Raw genomic sequence first — 16,973 nt, forward strand, 5'->3', positions numbered from 1 at the left:
GTAGAGACATCTTGATCGGTTGGGTGCTGCTAATCCAAGTCACTGGATTCCTGTAATGCTCACGAAATGACTAAAATGTCTTAGGAGCAAGAACAACGCAGTTTATACACGAGTATGCAGACTGGGCATGTGTTATCCTAGCTTCCTGATTAGCTAGCTAGCTGATGGTTTGTTAATGGTTGACAGGAGTTGGGTTTGAGCATCTCCGTGTATATTTATTTAAGATCAGCAGCTGAAAGTGTCAAAATAGAACATTATTATGACAACCACCAACAAGAGCTAAGTTAGCTAAGTTAGCTAGCTCGCCAGCGCAGTGCACATGTTCTGGGAGAGGCACGCTGTCTTGCTCTAATCAGAAGTGATCGGTGCAAAGCTGGTGCTATGAATGAAATAAGCTCATATATACTGTAGGCCCTCCATCAAATTAGTTTTAGAAATCGCTACTGAGTAACTCTTAGGGTTAGGGTTACTTTTTTTTTCAAGGAAGTGCTGTCATCAGGATTCGGAGAAAATCCGTCTAGCATCAAGTCATCTATCAAAGCCTCTGAGTGTGATTAAAATGACGTTCAGCCAAGGTTTGATCCAAGAACTGCACTGTCGTACGAACATAAGATGAGATAAAAAAAGTATGTTTCTGGGCTTACCTGAGGAAGAACGAGGCCGCAGAGCAGCTTTGAGCCGGAGGTGGAGATGTCACCCGGCTGCTCCGGCTGTTCCCTTTCAGAGCGATGGAGGGAATAGCACTGACTCGGCTAGAACGTGAAGTTTCGGGAGCCCCGCTGTCCTCGTCTGGAGCCAGACTCTGTAGAGGAAATAGAACAGACGCTAACGAACACAAATTTTTCAGGTGAAGAAATGATTTTAGAGGTCTGCCGTTTAGTCCTTGGCCTTGACTTCCTGTTTCAGTGGAAGTCACATCAACACATCGAATAACGCTACACGTTTCAAGGCACTTCACGGGGACTTTACGCTCAAAAGTGACATCAGTATATACGTGGAGAAAGGTGCTCACGTTCAGAATATCCAGGTTATACAGCTGCTTAAGCTGAAATCATGCGTGACTCAGACTTTGAGGGATGAACAGTGATGTGTACTCTGTGTACCACATCAGGAACATGAAGGAACATGCAGGAAAGACTCTGAAAGTGGCTATGGTGAGAAAACTCAGCCTCAGAGAGGAAACATCAGAGGTATTGCAGAAGCGTTTCTCCAAGTATAATCTCAAAGCCGAGCCACGGGGAAGGGGCAGCTGCCGTAAGCTAGTCTTCTGGAAGATCGATGTGATTTCACAGACGAAGTCCTGGCAGAGGTCAATGGGAAATATTGACTAAACGAGCACTTAACGTAGTTAGCACGAGTTCTAGCACTCAACGTATTAGAGAGATTAAACCACGACAGGGCAATGCAAGCATCACTGTGGTCTAATCTGGAGATCTTGAGCTTTTTTCAGTTATACTTTTACGTTTTTATTCAAACATTGGCGAGCCCATGCAAGTTATCAGATAAGAGATAAAGCAACGGTAATCTCGTATAGTATATATACCGCTGTGTCTCATATTTCCCCAAATCTTATTATTTGTAAAGCAATTTAGGAGATTTAGATCCCTAGTGAAGAAACCCGCCGCAACAGGGGTGAGGAAGACCGGTCCGTACAGGAGTTTTCATGTGATTGTCGTGGCCAAAAATGCTCGATTTTGGTGCGGCTTTTGTTTTTTTTTAAACGCACGATGCAATTTATGGAGATTTTTGTGCTTTTTTTTTTGCGGCAAACTACTCGGATCACAATTGCGCGAAATGGCCTTTCACGGAGCTGTTTGTTGGTAAACGAGAGCTGTACTCGCGTTTCGACGCACGTTAATCGAAGAGTGCTTTGTCGTGACGACGTCACGTGACGTGTCTCGGCCCGAATCTGCGGAAAATCCGCCGTCGTTTTGAAAAACCGCAAGCGACAGATCATTTCCGCCATCGCAAAGTCGCCGGATCCTGGAGGGACGGGAAAACTCCCCGACCCTATGTAAACACTAGCGAGTGACAGGTCTTGCTAGCGTGGAATGTCATTTGTCTGTTGTAAATATGTTTTGTCTGCTGCTGTTGTTGCTCGTGGGTGTGGCCCGTCCAGTTTTCAGTGTGAATGTGGCACTAAAGCTGGTCTAAAGCTGAAATTGCGGCTCTGTGTCACACTCGTACAAAGGAAATGAAAGGTCGCCTGTTGCTTTGCTTGTGTGAAGGCAGGGTTAGCGAAATTCACTTCCACAGTCTCAGTGAAATCTCATCCATCTCTCTCTCTCTCTCAAAAGAATTGATCAAAAAGAATCCCAGCTCTAATCCCAGCTTTTCTACCTGGTGCTATCACTCTTGCTTTCACCTTACTAAATCTTTAAGCTACTGCAGGCGACTGATAACATCATCAAAGGACCTTCAGAGCTGACCTCGCTCGTGACGCGATATCATCCGCAAAATTGGTTCTCGAACCATCGGTACACGCCTCTCACGTACACACCTCACGCATGCATTAGGAACCTGCCCCACGTACAACCGGCATACGTTATATAATACGGAACAAACCACACACGCACACAAAAGCATGACATGTCATCTTCACATTTCTCTGCATGGCAAGCAGCTGAAACAGGAAGCCGTGACGGGAACGGCAGAGCCGTGATCTTCTTCTGACAGCTTGACGGAGAGATAACGAGGGCGGAAGAATCTGACGCGCTCACGTGGTGGTAGAAATAAGACCCCTCGTACCAGAGTGCGGCTGAGCACACTAATTCACAATTCGTTTCTCTCTCAGTAATTACATCCTCATGTCTGAGTCTGCCATTAGCGCGCAGCAGGGACGGACGTGTCTAGTTCACAATGGACGGCTCCTTTTTCTCCTAATTAATTTGAACGTGTGTTAAAACATCTCAGGAAGCCCAGGGGAGAGAGAGAGAGAGAGAGAGAGAGAGAGAGAGAGAGTTGGTGTGGACTGATAAAGGCTGTGCTAGATGAATATTCATTTCGGAAATGGCGGTGTATTCATCACAGCTAATTACACAACAAAATTACAGACAATTAATAAACATTAGACTCTTTAATAACCATCACACACACTCTGTCTTCTATACAAACATCTATAGATCCACCTCACTTTCTTCTTCTTTATCTTTAACTCGTATTATCCAACAGCGCTGCTGAATCCTGGATCGTGATTGGTCAGGAGGTGTTGATTAGTCTTGCATAACAGCAGCTCTGAGAGTGGCGCAGCCGCAAATCACGGGTTTATTGTTCATGCGCTGGTTCGAATACGTTATCGTTTCTATAGTAACAGATCGTTCACGGGGACTTTCATGGAAAAGGATTTTAAAAAATCACTGATCTGGCGAGGTACGGAGATGTTTGTGTAACATTTACGGAAGGAGTCTCCAGTGTCAGCGCTTTAGTCAGAGCTAAAACTGTACCTTTACGTTTTCTGACATCTTCAGTTTATGTTTTGTGTTGTTTTTTTGTCTTATTAACGTCGAGAGAGAGAGACAGAGAGAGAGAGAGAGAGCTGCGTTAACGATAGTTTATCAGTGCGTAGAATCGGCGTACTCAATTTGGCGAAACTGCAATCGCACGGAATAGTTTTGCACGGTCTTTCCCGGTGATGTCTGTTTGGTAAAGGAGACCTTTTAGGTGTACTCGTGTTCGACGCACTTGAACGGAAGAGAGGGTTGGCTGAATGCCCGCTGTGATGATGTCGCCCAAATCTGTGGAAAATCTGCGACCATTTTGCTAAATCTCAGACTGACTGCTTTATAGCTGATTACTGGACCCGTGTTCATGTTGCTGGTCATTTCACTTCCTCTTTGGGCTGAGAAATTGTGTTGACCATCCCAACAAGCGCATCGTTCATCTTCATTAAACTCTTTGTCCTGGTCAGGGTCTCGGAAAATCCAGAGTCCGTCCCAGGAACGCTGAGCATGAGTTGGGAATAGACCCTGAATGGTACACCAGTCCATCACAGAGCAGAACACACACGCACACACACATGCATTCACGGCTAGGGGTGATTTAGCGTCACCAATCCACCTACCGACATGTTTTTTTAGGAGGTGGAGGAAACCCACATGGTAACGCTATCCACCCTGCCACTATGATGCCTTAGGTAGACATTACAATAAATAAATAAATAAATAAATAAATAAATAAATAAAAGATTAGCATATTCCTTTAAGTTCTTTAGATGTTGCTGTGTCACACTGCATCCGAGCTTCTCTCCGTTGTTATTATTGCTACAGGATAAACGAAAGAGCAAATATTCAGATCCTGTCCTTTACAGCATCAGAGCAGTGGCGGGTTAAAACAGTCCCAGATGGACGTCAGGTGCCGTTTTTACCCTGCGGTAAGGCCGCTGTGCCATCTGTTTACAATTTGCCATCCTGGCTCCCTCCCGACCTTCACACCAGCCTCGACTCGGGCACTTCAGCGCTCTAATTTAGCCAGCCTGGGAGACGAGGAGTTATTTGACTGCAGAGCTGACAATTAAGACGTGAGGCTTATCCTGAAGCACAGACAAACCTGCCTGTGTGTCTCACTTGAAATTCCTCAGCAGGTCTCCTCTCAGCAGCTGTCTTGGTGCAAACATCCTTCAGCATCCAAACTAACAACCTACTCTGACCCAAAGCTGAAAAAAAATCTCAAGGTCTAATTGCTTTTCCGTCCCTGTGAGAACCTTACTGGTGTGCTTGCACCTCAACATCACCTCTGTAACACCAAATGTACGAAAACTGCTTCCGCCTGTGAATTTGTCGCCTTGTGACGGGACGTGAAGTGACTGCTCATGCACAAAATACATTTAGTAGTTGAAGATGGTTATGTTTTGTTGTTATATTGTGAATAAAATCTGTTTTGCTGTTCGGGTGTTGTACTTCATGCACACGATCAACCCACAGAGCATCATGACAACCAACCTGCCAAAAAAATAAATCAATATGGCCACAAGCTGTTAGACGAGTGCGTATACATGATAAAGTTCAGATTTGATGTCTCCATGGAAACCCTGATCATTCATAATGGTCTACCGTAAAAGGTAAAAAAAAAAAAATAATAATAATAATAATTTCTCCAACGTGCACCTGCCGCCCTGTTCATTTCTATATCTGTAAATGTTTGGCCTGATAAACTGCTGAGTTCATAATGAGCTTCAACACACACTCTCGTCTCCTGCCTTCTTCAGTTGTTCCAGTTTTTAGGGTTATGGGTAGGGTTATAGTTATTGACGTTCTCCCATCCTTCTCTTCTAATCCACTGAATAATGATTCCGAACTAATGTTAAGTCCCTCAGTCAGCAGACCACGGGAAACGCTTTTCATTAAATATTAATATTAGTTGTTAAGAATTCACCACCACAGCTGATTAATGGATTATTGGACACTCAGGAAAAAAATGCAAATCTTTATTTTTTTCCCTAAGTAGGACCTTACTTCATTACGGGATTTCAGTTCAAGTGTGACTTGAGAATCTTTTGATCTACAGTTCATGTGACCAACTCTGACGTCTTATTTTATTTTATTTTACAACATTTTATGATTTATGAAAATACACCAAAAAAAGTTTCTCTCATTCAGATGTTTTTCTCCTGGATAGATGGTGTGTCACACAGCTGAACGCTTTACCATGACAGTTATTTGACCTTAGTAATATTTTTGCTGAGGTGTTTAAGTTTAATCCCATTAGCCTTTGCTGAAGGACTCTATTATGTAAAACTACAGCTGAACCTGACTCCTGATAAAACAGTGTGTTTAACCTCTGAGCTGTATAAAACAAGGCCACGTGGAGGGAGTGAGTGGAAACCAGCATTTCAGCCTTGGGAGGATATGAAGCTTTACAATGGCTCTATTACCCCTGGTCACGAAGAGTCACAGGTTTCGTATCGTACACAATGCTTGTAAGTTGGGCTGTTAATAAGTTCCTCTTCCGAGTACCCAGCATGTACTCTTTTTGTATCAGCATGTGGAAAGTGTGTGATCCTGACTTATAGACACGCCCCTAAGTATAGCTTAGGGCTGTGATTGATCAGTGACTTTTACAACCCCCTCCAGACCAAAGCACATGCACTGTGATAGAACACCCAAATGTTGGTGCAAGAAGAAAAAGAAAGGATGATTAACAGGACACCTCCTTGTCCAGATTGGACAGATGTTCCTACTTGCAGTTCTGGTTCTTACCTGCGATTGTTGTTGCTGATGGGCTCTACTGATGGTTGTCACACTCCACACCCCCTCCAGATACTGCTGAGCGTAGGTGGGTAATGGAGTGACAGTAGCATGGCAGCTCGGCTTTATGTCCATGCCAGCAGCTCCAGACTTGATCCAGCCCATTTCCTTATTCTGGATACCAGCCACTGGTTCAACGTGGTACCTCGAGGGTTGTCGTATGGTAGCAGATGAGGAACCCTGGTTCACCCAGGAGGGTCTCTGTGAGGATGCACTTTGGTGAGGTGCTAGCAGGCCAGAGAAAGGTCCAGACTGCAGGTTAGGGGTTCCATCAAGAGCCAGTCCCAGGGCTGAGTGAAGAGCCAAACGTCGTAGCTGGTGCAGAGGAGTTCCACACATGTCACAGCAGCTTTCAGCACCCTGACCCCTTGGAGGCCATTCTAGAGCCTGGAGTTTATCGAGAAGGAGGCCTGCAAAACGTGGGTCCTGCAAAAAATAAAGAGAAGATATAATTAGAGTTAAAGGTTCTGAAGTCCTGAAGAAATGTGGTTGGCATTGTTTTAAATGAACCCCTATGTTTTTATATAAAACCTTACACAAGAAGATTTGCCTTTCAGGAAGTAGATCAATGTAGATCCCTTTAGAGAGAAAGAACCACTAACCATGCAAAGAACCCTTGAGGAACCCTATTGTTGACATTTTGACACTTTGCAACCATTCACATGTATGTCAGTGATTATATAAACATTTTCTATGGACATATGTATTGTGTATGGGGCAGTGGAGGCTTGGCAGTTAAGGCTCTGGGTTACTGGTCAGAAGGCCGGGGGTTCAAGCCCCAGCACTGCCAAGCTGCCACTGTTGGGCCCTTGAACAAGGCCCTTAACCCTCTCTGCTCCAGGGGGCGCTATATCATGGCCGACCCTGCGCTCTGACCCCAGCTTCCTGACATGCTGGAGTATGCGAAGAAAAGAGTTTCACTGTGTATATGTGATCAGCAATTATGTTTTTTGGTCAATATGTATTATGGGCTGTTGATGGTCCACAGCTGCTCGCCATCCATCCATCCATCAACCCTGTCCAGGTACACCCAGGACAGGGTGCCAGTCCATCGCAGGGCACGATCACATACACACTCACACACGCATTGATACACTACGGACACTTTAGACACGGCAATCAGCCTACCATGCATGTCTTTGGACTGGGGGAGGAAACCGGAGTACCCGGAGGAAACCCCCGCAGCACGGGGAGAACATGCAAACTCCACACACAGTGGTACTCGAACCCCAGACTCTGGAGGTGTGAGGCTAACCACTAAGCCACCCCCAGCTGCTTGCCCTATTTGAGTAAATATTACTGGTCCACTCCCCCTTGGCCTAATTGATTAGGTGTTAATGGTCCACAGCCCTTATCCTAATCATTTGACAGACTTGGTGTTTCACACCCCCTTGTTCTATTTGGTTAGACATTGGTTGTCCACACCCCCATTTTAAGCCTTCCTTCAACACCCAAAGCCAATAATGCTAATAAAATAAAGCAAAGGAAGACTGGAAACTCTGCTTGTAAATCAGTAGAAGATGATCTTTATAGGGTGGCTGAGTAAGATGTGAATAAAACTGTTAGACAAGCAAAGAGATCAGATAAATTAGGCCCATGGAATCTGTTTAACTGTAATAACCCCAGAAACCTCACATTAGCAGAAAATGTCAGGTGCTATCTGCACGGAAAGGTCACTAGCTTAGGAATTTAATCATTTCTATGCACGTTTTGGTTCAGATATAAGGACACTATCAGTATTACATCCTAGCAGTGTTGCTGTGCAGATTTCCACAGAGATGTCTAGTTGATCTTAGGGCTGCAGAAAAGCCGAGCAAGGAGCAAGAGGAAAATAAATAAATAATCAAATCAGGCACCTAGCTTGATTTGTATCTGACTTCTCTCACTTGTGAGAAAAGTCAGATACAAAAGAAGTTATGAATATGTGCAAAGGCAGGGAGAAGAGAGAACCTGTTTACACTCTAAAGCTAGCCACTGGGGCGTCTGTGGATCAGGTGGTAGAGCGGGTTGTCCACTAACCGTAGGGCTGGCGGTTCGATTCCCGGCCCACGTGACTCCACATGTTGAAGTGTCCTTGAGCAAGACGCTGAACCCCGAGTTGCTCCCGCTGGCAAGTTAGCGCCTTGCATGGCAGCTCTGCTACCACTGGTGTGTGAGTGTGTGAATGAGACACAGTGTAAAGCGCTTTGGATAAAAGCGCTATAGAAGTGCACCATTTACATTCAATAGAGAAAAGAAATAAAACATTCTATTTAAGTGTTTCACTCACAGAAATCGTTCATAGGTTCTCAATCTGGAGATTTTGGCCAGCTGTTATTGTGGAGTATTGTGAAATTTTTTTTAAAATAATAAAAACATTTTGAACCTAACCTTCTAGCCTAAGCTATTAATTCAATTTCGGCCATTAAAATGGAGTCACAGGCCGAAATCAGTTAAGAAACACTGGAGGAATGTAGCGTGTAGTGGCCGGGGAAAACCTTTCCTGTGGTTCCGTTTTGAGATTTTCTATTTTATGTTGCAGTTCTTGAACTGAAATATTTCTTTTGAAATATATATCCTGACCTAAAGTAACGGGACAAAATGCAAACATTTATAACCTTAATCGGATGAGAGAAAAATAACATTAATGCTGAAGTCATTTTAACAGGAAGTGATTTCTGACATTGATTAAAGTAATTTTAGGCCACGCCCACTTTTGCTTTACACGCGTACCCTATCATAGATACTCAAAGTTAACTACGAAGGCAATGTGTTATTGGTTTACACGGGACCTTTAAGGATAAATACATAATGTAGTTTTGGTGTTTTTACTCCATTTGATCTGCTCTACCCACACCAACGCCCCAGTGCTAACTGCTGGATCTTCAGCCAAGCAAAAAAGTAGCAGGACTAAATATCTGATGACATTCAGCTTCCTCATATCTGATCTGTCCATTCCTACCCAGTCTAAATTACTCCACACTGTAGACAAATTCATGATTGAAATGCTGAAAAAAGCCCGCTTTCCTCCATCCACAGACATAGCTAAACACCATATTGTGATGTATTGCTATTCCCCCGCTGTTGGTGTTCGCGAGTAACAGGGCGGGCCGAGGAGTCGTGGTTATTGAGTGCTTTTGTCTGGAGTGCACTGTAGGGGAGTCAGAATAAAGCCAGCATGCCAGACGTCTGCAATCTGCTTCAACCATAACGGCATGCATCACAACCTGTTAGAGCTGAACCTTCCAGCACGGCCTATACCCGAGACATGTTACCTACTGTTCATGTTTGGATGGAATCAATACATGTCTTTATAACGTGGCTTTCAAAAGTGAGACAAAAGACATTTTGATGAATGGGCTTTAAAAGGTCAGTCAATAATGGAGCTTTAAGGGATTTCATTATTATTCCAGGATGCATGACATGAATAAAAATAACATATCATTACGTAACTGTACAACAAGCAAGAAAAGTCAATCATCAGGCTTTCTTTAAAAAAAAATAAATAATAACTGTAACAATGTATTTCTGAGTAAAACAGGTTTCTTTTAAGCCCTTTTGTAAAATCCAGAATTAAGCTTTTACTTCTTTTTCACCACAGTCAAGCTCGCATCCCCCTGGGTAGTTATCCCAGGGACCACTTCAAGCCGATTTCTTTCTTAAGGGTTCTTAAGTTGTCTTCCTGTGAGAACCTTTAAAAGCTTTACAGGCAACTAGCAAAAGCCTAAAGATTTTTGGAGCCTAAGAACCCTTACTTAGCCAATGAACCCTTGAAGAAGCCTTTTTTCTGACTTTACCAAGCGCCTGAGCACCTGACAGGTTCAAGGTGTTAGGAATATTATAATGAGCAATAATTTGAAGTTTGTATCGCACACTTATCGCACAGTTAATACACACGGGATTCGAAAAAAAGGGTTCTTCAAGGGTTCTTTAAGGGTTCCAGAAAAGGAACTGTTTCTGATAGGAAAACGTGTTACTGTAGGAACATTAATGGAGGGAGAACCAAAGAACCCCTACAGTAAAGTGTTCGGAATTTTTTTTAAGAGCGCCTGCACTCCTTAATGTTCTCAAATGTTCCAGTTTATTATTCAGAGCTTCAAGAATTTGTGACTTTTTTTTTATAGAGGCCAGGAACATTATGGTAAACAGCATCTTACCAGAATATATAGACAGACACATGCACACACACACACACACACACACACTTCCACAGCCAAAAACAGCTTTCCCAAACAGCTTCTGGAGCTAGTGTGGAACAGAGGTCAGAAAGTCAGAAGCTCATTACTCATGAGTCAGTGGTGTTCAATGAGCCGGGGCCTCCGGGGCTCCGCCCCACCGGTGTCTGCTCTAGCCCCTGCATTCTGAGAGACGAGACCACGGACAACGAGGCACACTTTGGAAAGCTTTTCAGTCAAAAATCCCCCACTGAGTGGTGCATCCACCTCCTGTGCTGCTCTTTTCACCGCCAGCGAAAAACACAATAGAGAGGCTGGAGTGTGGGGAACGGTGGCTATACCATGCCAGCTGTGAGCATTGTAAACTTCCTGTTCCTGTGCTGTCATCCAAAGTCTTCCTACTATTAATATCCTTATGGCTTTGAAAGAGAATCTCTGTAGGTTCATGGAAATGCCACACTGCTGGAAAGAAATGAAATGAAGTACTACACGCTCGTGTGTTTTCATAAGCAGAGATCTGTTCTAATAAACCCTGCAGAAGACGAATGATGTATGAAGCAAAAGTGTAGCTGAATTTCACCCTTAACTGCCTCATCTGCGCTGCAGCCAGAGGAAAATTACACGTAAATGACAATTTTCTGTTCTGTTAGACTAAATTAAATTCCTTAAAAATAGTTTAAAAAAAAAAAAAATAGAACAAAGCAGGCAGAAGCATAAGCCTTCAAAAATAACGAAAAGAAAATACAAGAGGAAAAAAAAGAAAGCAGGGAGATGAGTGTAAGCTTTCCAACGGAAAAAAATAAATAATAATAATAATAATAATAATAATAATAATAAAAGAAAGCATGTGGATGAAGAAAAGGAAAGCATTCAAATAAACAAACTTCAGCTTTTTAATTACACAAATGTAATAACAAAATGAAGAAGAAGAAGAAAAGGAAGCTGGTGATGATGTTCCACTTATATACTGTACTTCTGATGCTCCGGTTTGCTGTACATAATAAATAAATAAATAAATAATTCACTAGAGCATTGTCTGTGCTTTAACTGATTCACCAGTTTTCTTTTTTCTATTTTTCGTCAGTTCATCCTGTGCGTTAACCTCCGCATCCAGCGGTACTGCAGCTCAATAAAAGTAAGCAATGTATACATTATGTAAGAATATATACATTTATGAGAGACCTGTCTCTACACACTTGGTATCCGTTTGCAAATTTGCACTGCGGTGTGATTATTCGATTCTGAGTGAACAAACTGCAGAAATATCACGAGGTTCACGCGATATCATCCGGACCGTTTACACCCCGCCGCGATCTCACGTGGCCCAGCAGTCGATGATGAAGCACAAAATACAAGACGGGTTTTTACCTTGTGGTGATGTTGAGACGTCTGACCGAAGCCTGAACTGGTTCACAACTAAACCCGAAGAGTCTGGGAAGCGAGAGAACTGCAGCTTCTTACGCACTAAAACACAGACCACTTCACACAATAAACAGAGTTTGTCCTTTATAAGCGCGGTGGCAGATGGAATATTAGGGGCGGGGTCAGGATTATAATTAATGCCTGCATTTGGAAATGGCTTGAACTCCTGGAGCGTGAGCGCGACACAAACACGGTTTATGATTGTAAAAACAACCTCAAGGGCACAAAGGCATTTCTAGTGCTCAAGGTCAAGTTCAAGTTAACATAATACACAAGTCAAGGTAGATAGAGCGATAGGTTTTAAATTGTCGAAGTCGCAATTTCCGGAAAATTGTCTCGCGCGGTCTTTCGCCGTGATGTCCGTTGGTAAACGAGATCTTTTCAGAGGTACTCAGATTTCAGCTGTACTCATGTTCGACACACGTGATTCGAAGATTTGGCTGAACATGTGTTGCGGTGACGTCATACGGCGCGTTGTGGTGACGTCACATGACACGTCTTGGCGCAAATCTGCGGAAAATCTGCAAGCTCCTGCAAATATTGCCGATTGCAGATGTGTGCGTCTGGGTAGAGGGTGTCATGGTTGATCTTGGGATAGAGTTGGATTAGGGTTAGGGTTAGATTAAGGTTGGTGGGTCTATGTTATGTATGGGCCGGTGTGACGTTTGGGTTAGGGATGGGGTTAAGCTAGCATTAGGGTTGGAGAAAAGTTAGGATTTGCCTAGCGTTAGGTTTGGGCTAGGATTTGGGTTGAACTGGTGTTAGGGTCAGTCTGGTGTTAGAGTTGGGGCTAGGGTTAGGGTTAAGCTAGAGTAAAGTGTGACTGGAGATAGGATTGGGCTAGGGTCTGGAGGCTATGGGTTCAAGCTCTGTACAGGGTTACAGTATGGTTTTAGGGTTTGGTGAGGGTTATAGTTCACCTATGGTTAGGGTTACGCTGCATTTTGGGTTGATCCCGGGTGAAATTTTGGCTAGGATTAGCACTGAGCTAGATTTCAAGTTTGCTTAAGTGTAGTATTGGCCTACAGTAAGGATTTGGCGAGAGTTAGGTGTTGCCTAAGTTTGGGATTAGGTGAAAGTTAGACCTGTTTAGGATTAAAGTTGCTGGGCTAGGGTTATGTTTGCACTTGGGATAGGGTTGGGCCAAATTGAGGTTTGAGTTAGGGTTAGAGTTAGGCTAGGGTTATGGTTTAACTATGTCGACAAATTTCTGTTTTGACTCTGATTTCACGTCCTCTTGACATCAGTATTGACTTCTTTATGACGGACGTCTGTTCCAACACGCCTTCAGTCATGTCTGTCAGATTATATCAGTTGTTGTAAAGGGCATACGCAGGTGCAGCCTAATGAACAGCACTCTTAAGGAAAGCGGTGCATATTGTAGTGTCTTCCTGCTGGTACACACCTGCTTCATCTCATCATGTGTGTGGTAGCTGGGTGGTGATGATGAAGCAGGTGCCGGAGAGCAGAAAAACACCGAGCTGTACGACTGGAACAGCACAAAACACCGCTGGAGTTACACGCCCATACCCCACGAGTTAGTAAGTCCACAAATTAGATTACAGAAGTGGCATCGTTCACTCTAGCGGCGGGTTAATGCAGGAAGCTCCTCGACTCTGTACCGTCCTCCAAATGAGCTTCACTCAGGTTTAAAATATTCCTGGTGCATATTCATGTCTCCAGCAGCCTCTTAATCAAGCCCTCATACATGTGTGTGTGTGTGTGTGTGTGTGTGTGCGTGTGTTTCACTGGTCCTTGGCAGACTTTCAGAATAAAAGAGCCAAAAGCTAACACAGACAATGATACATATAAATATAAAGCAACAATTAATCAATTCATGTAAAAGAAATAGAAAATATAATCATCTTAAAAAGAGCAAAACGTTCTGATGCGTGTGAGGACGTGAAAAGGAGGACTGGTGTGTAGTCGAGTATAAAACCTAAAACCTGTTGACACTAAGTCCTGGCGAGTTCATTCTGAGGAATTGAATTTGAGCTCTTTTTTTTTGTTCTTCGGAGATAATGTTGATTATCGTTAAATTCTTTCCTTACTCGGTTTTTCGGGAGAGTCGTCTCGGCCGTACGACCCCACACGTACCGACGTTAATGAGACAGACGTAATTGGCTGCGAGATATGGGCAAATATTACATATGGAGGCACTTAATACAGCCATTACGCTCGATTACGATCGCTTCCCGGCCGACGAGCTCCCATTATCGGCAGCCAGCGTGCGCTCCGTGATGACACGTGGCTACATTTCACATTCGAGAGTCCGCGTGCAAAATGACACTTTTTTAAAAATGATTTACATAATCAGCAGCACAAAAGTCCTAGCAACCTCGCAGAGCAATTTATATTCCCAGTGCTCATTCTGCAAACAAAGAAAATGATAGCACTGAGGTAGATTAGAGAAGATCACCGTGATTATCAGCACTGGGACCCAATTTGTCTGTTTACACATTAAACATAGTTTAGAAAAATAAATCTCTCCGCAACGTGCCACTGATTTTTTTTTTTATATTTAAAATTTGGACAAAGACTCCATCTTAAAGCACAGCCTCCGACTGCTTAGCTGAAACGCTGGCTAGTGCTTTATACAGCAGTGATTACTAAATCACTAACATGAAATCATTTTCTGATCATGGTTTTGATCGTTGAATGGATCGTTTTGCACGTGACGGCTCACGCACTGAAAGCACGTTTAGAAGTTGTGAAGTATATGACTAATTGTTCAGAGATCTGAACTTCTTGTTTTGAGAGAAAAAAAAACTAATTAACTAATCTATCTAATTAACCTCTACATAACTAACCGTTACAGAACTAACCTTTATATAACTAACCTCTATCTAACTAACCTTTATATAACTAATCTCTATCTAACATTTATAAAACTAACCTCTATCTAACTAACCTTTATATAACTAATCTCTATCTAACATTTATAAAACTAACCTCTATCTAACTAACATTTATATAATTAACCTCTACATAACTAACCGTTACAGAACTAACCTTTATATAACTAACCTCTATCTAACTAACCTCTACATAACTAACCTCTATCTAACATTTATAAAACTAACCTCTATCTAACTAACATTTATATAACTAACCTCTACATAACTAACCTTTATATAACTAACCTCTATCTATCTAACATTTATATAACTAACCTCTACATAACTAACCTTTATATAACTAACCTCTATCTATCTAACATTTCTATAACTAACCTCTATCTAACTAATCTCTACATAACTAACCTTTATATAACTAACGTCTATCTAATTAACCTATATCTAATTAACCTATATCTAACTAACCTTTATATAACTAACCTTTATATAACTAACCTCTATCTAACTAACATTTATATAACTAACCTCTATTTAACTAACCTTTATATAACTAACCTTTATATAACTAACTTCTACATAACTAACTTTTATATAACTAACATCTATCTAACTAACCTTCATATAACTAACCTTTATATAACTAACCTCTATCTATCTAACCTCTACATAACTAAACTTTATATAACTAATCTCTACATAACTAACCTTTATATAACTAACCTCTATTTAACTAACCTTTATATAACTAACCTTTATATAACTAACTTCTACATAACTAACCTCTACATAACTAACCTTTATATAACTAACCTCTACATAACTAACCTTTATATAACTAACCTTTATATAACTAACCTTTATATAACTAACCTCTACATAACTAACCTTTATATAACTAACCTTTATATAACTAACCTTTATATAACTAACCTCTACATAACTAACCTTTATATAACTAAACTTTATATAACTAATCTCTACATAACTAACCTTTATATAACTAACCTCTATTTAACTAACCTTTATATAACTAACCTTTATATAACTAACTTCTACATAACTAACCTCTACATAACTAACCTTTATATAACTAACCTCTACATAACTAACCTTTATATAACTAACCTCTACATAACTAACCTTTATATAACTAACCTTTATATAACTAACCTCTATCTAACTAACCTTTATATAACTAACCTCTATCTAACTAACCTTTATATAACTAACCTCTATCTAACTAACCTCTACATAACTAACCTCTATCTATCTAACCTCTACATAACAATGCACCAAGCTGTAAAGCCTTTTTAAATAAAGAATTATAACGATGTCTTATGGAAAAAGTGTTGCCAAATTAAGCATGTATTCATTAGTACATGTGGGAGTGAAATGTGTGTTCAGGCCCCGAGCAGGCTGTGCAGTGTGGTTATGTTAGTGATTAATGTAAGGCCCGAGCTCCTGCAGTAATACATGTTAGGTGTATTTAATGTCCTGTGCTGTAAAATCACACACTCGATGAAGAATCATTAGAGTTGCAGAGCTGCACATCACGCAGGCTAATTAGGCAAATGATGAATAAAATCATTCAGCAGAATGAGTCAAGTGAAAAATCCAATTAAAACAAATCAGCAGTAAAATAATTTCCTCCTCCACACAGCGCTCGTTCCCTTACGACTGCTCCATGGAGCGGGCTTTCACACACTGATTTTATTTTACATAGAAGACAAACTGTGGAAAAGAACAAAACACAGTCTACAGAACAATTCAGTTTAACAAAAGTTAGCACAGTCTGATTAATGTTGATGTTTTCTCCTTCCAAGAACGTTCAAACACATCGTGGATTAAAGATATGATCTGAACATCAGTTAATTTAATGATCATGATTCTACTCTCCCCACTATGACTAATAACTAACCTTTATCTAAATAACCTGTATCTACATAACCTCTGCATAACTAACCTCTACATAACTAACCTCTACATAACCTCTACATAACTAACCTCTACATAACCTCTACATAACTAACCTCTACATAACCTCTACATACCTAACCTCTACATAACTAACCTCTACATAACCTCTACATAACTAACCTCTACATAACCTCTACATAACTAACCTCTACATAACTAACCTCTACATAACCTCTACATAACTAACCTCTACATAACCTCTACATAACTAACCTCTACATAACCTCTACATAACTAACCTCTACATAACCTCTACATAACTAACCTCTACATAACCTCTACATAACTAACCTCTACATAACCTCTACATAACCTCTACA

General features: G+C 41.5%; 1 protein-coding gene across 1 annotated transcript in view; it reads right to left on the reverse strand.

Annotated features, from left to right (window-relative positions):
• kif26aa (kinesin family member 26Aa) overlaps positions 1-16,973 on the reverse strand; it is a 97,148-nt gene that overhangs the window by 52,797 nt on the left and 27,378 nt on the right. The window contains exons 4-5 of the mRNA XM_053675915.1: positions 6,195-6,668; positions 645-802 (exon numbers count right to left, since the gene is read on the reverse strand). Coding sequence (XP_053531890.1) covers positions 645-802; positions 6,195-6,668 — 632 coding nt within the window. The remainder of the gene's footprint in view (positions 1-644; positions 803-6,194; positions 6,669-16,973) is intronic.

Source organism: Ictalurus punctatus, chromosome 25 (genome assembly GCF_001660625.3).
Source record: "Ictalurus punctatus breed USDA103 chromosome 25, Coco_2.0, whole genome shotgun sequence".
NCBI classification, from domain to species: Eukaryota; Metazoa; Chordata; class Actinopteri; order Siluriformes; family Ictaluridae; genus Ictalurus; species Ictalurus punctatus.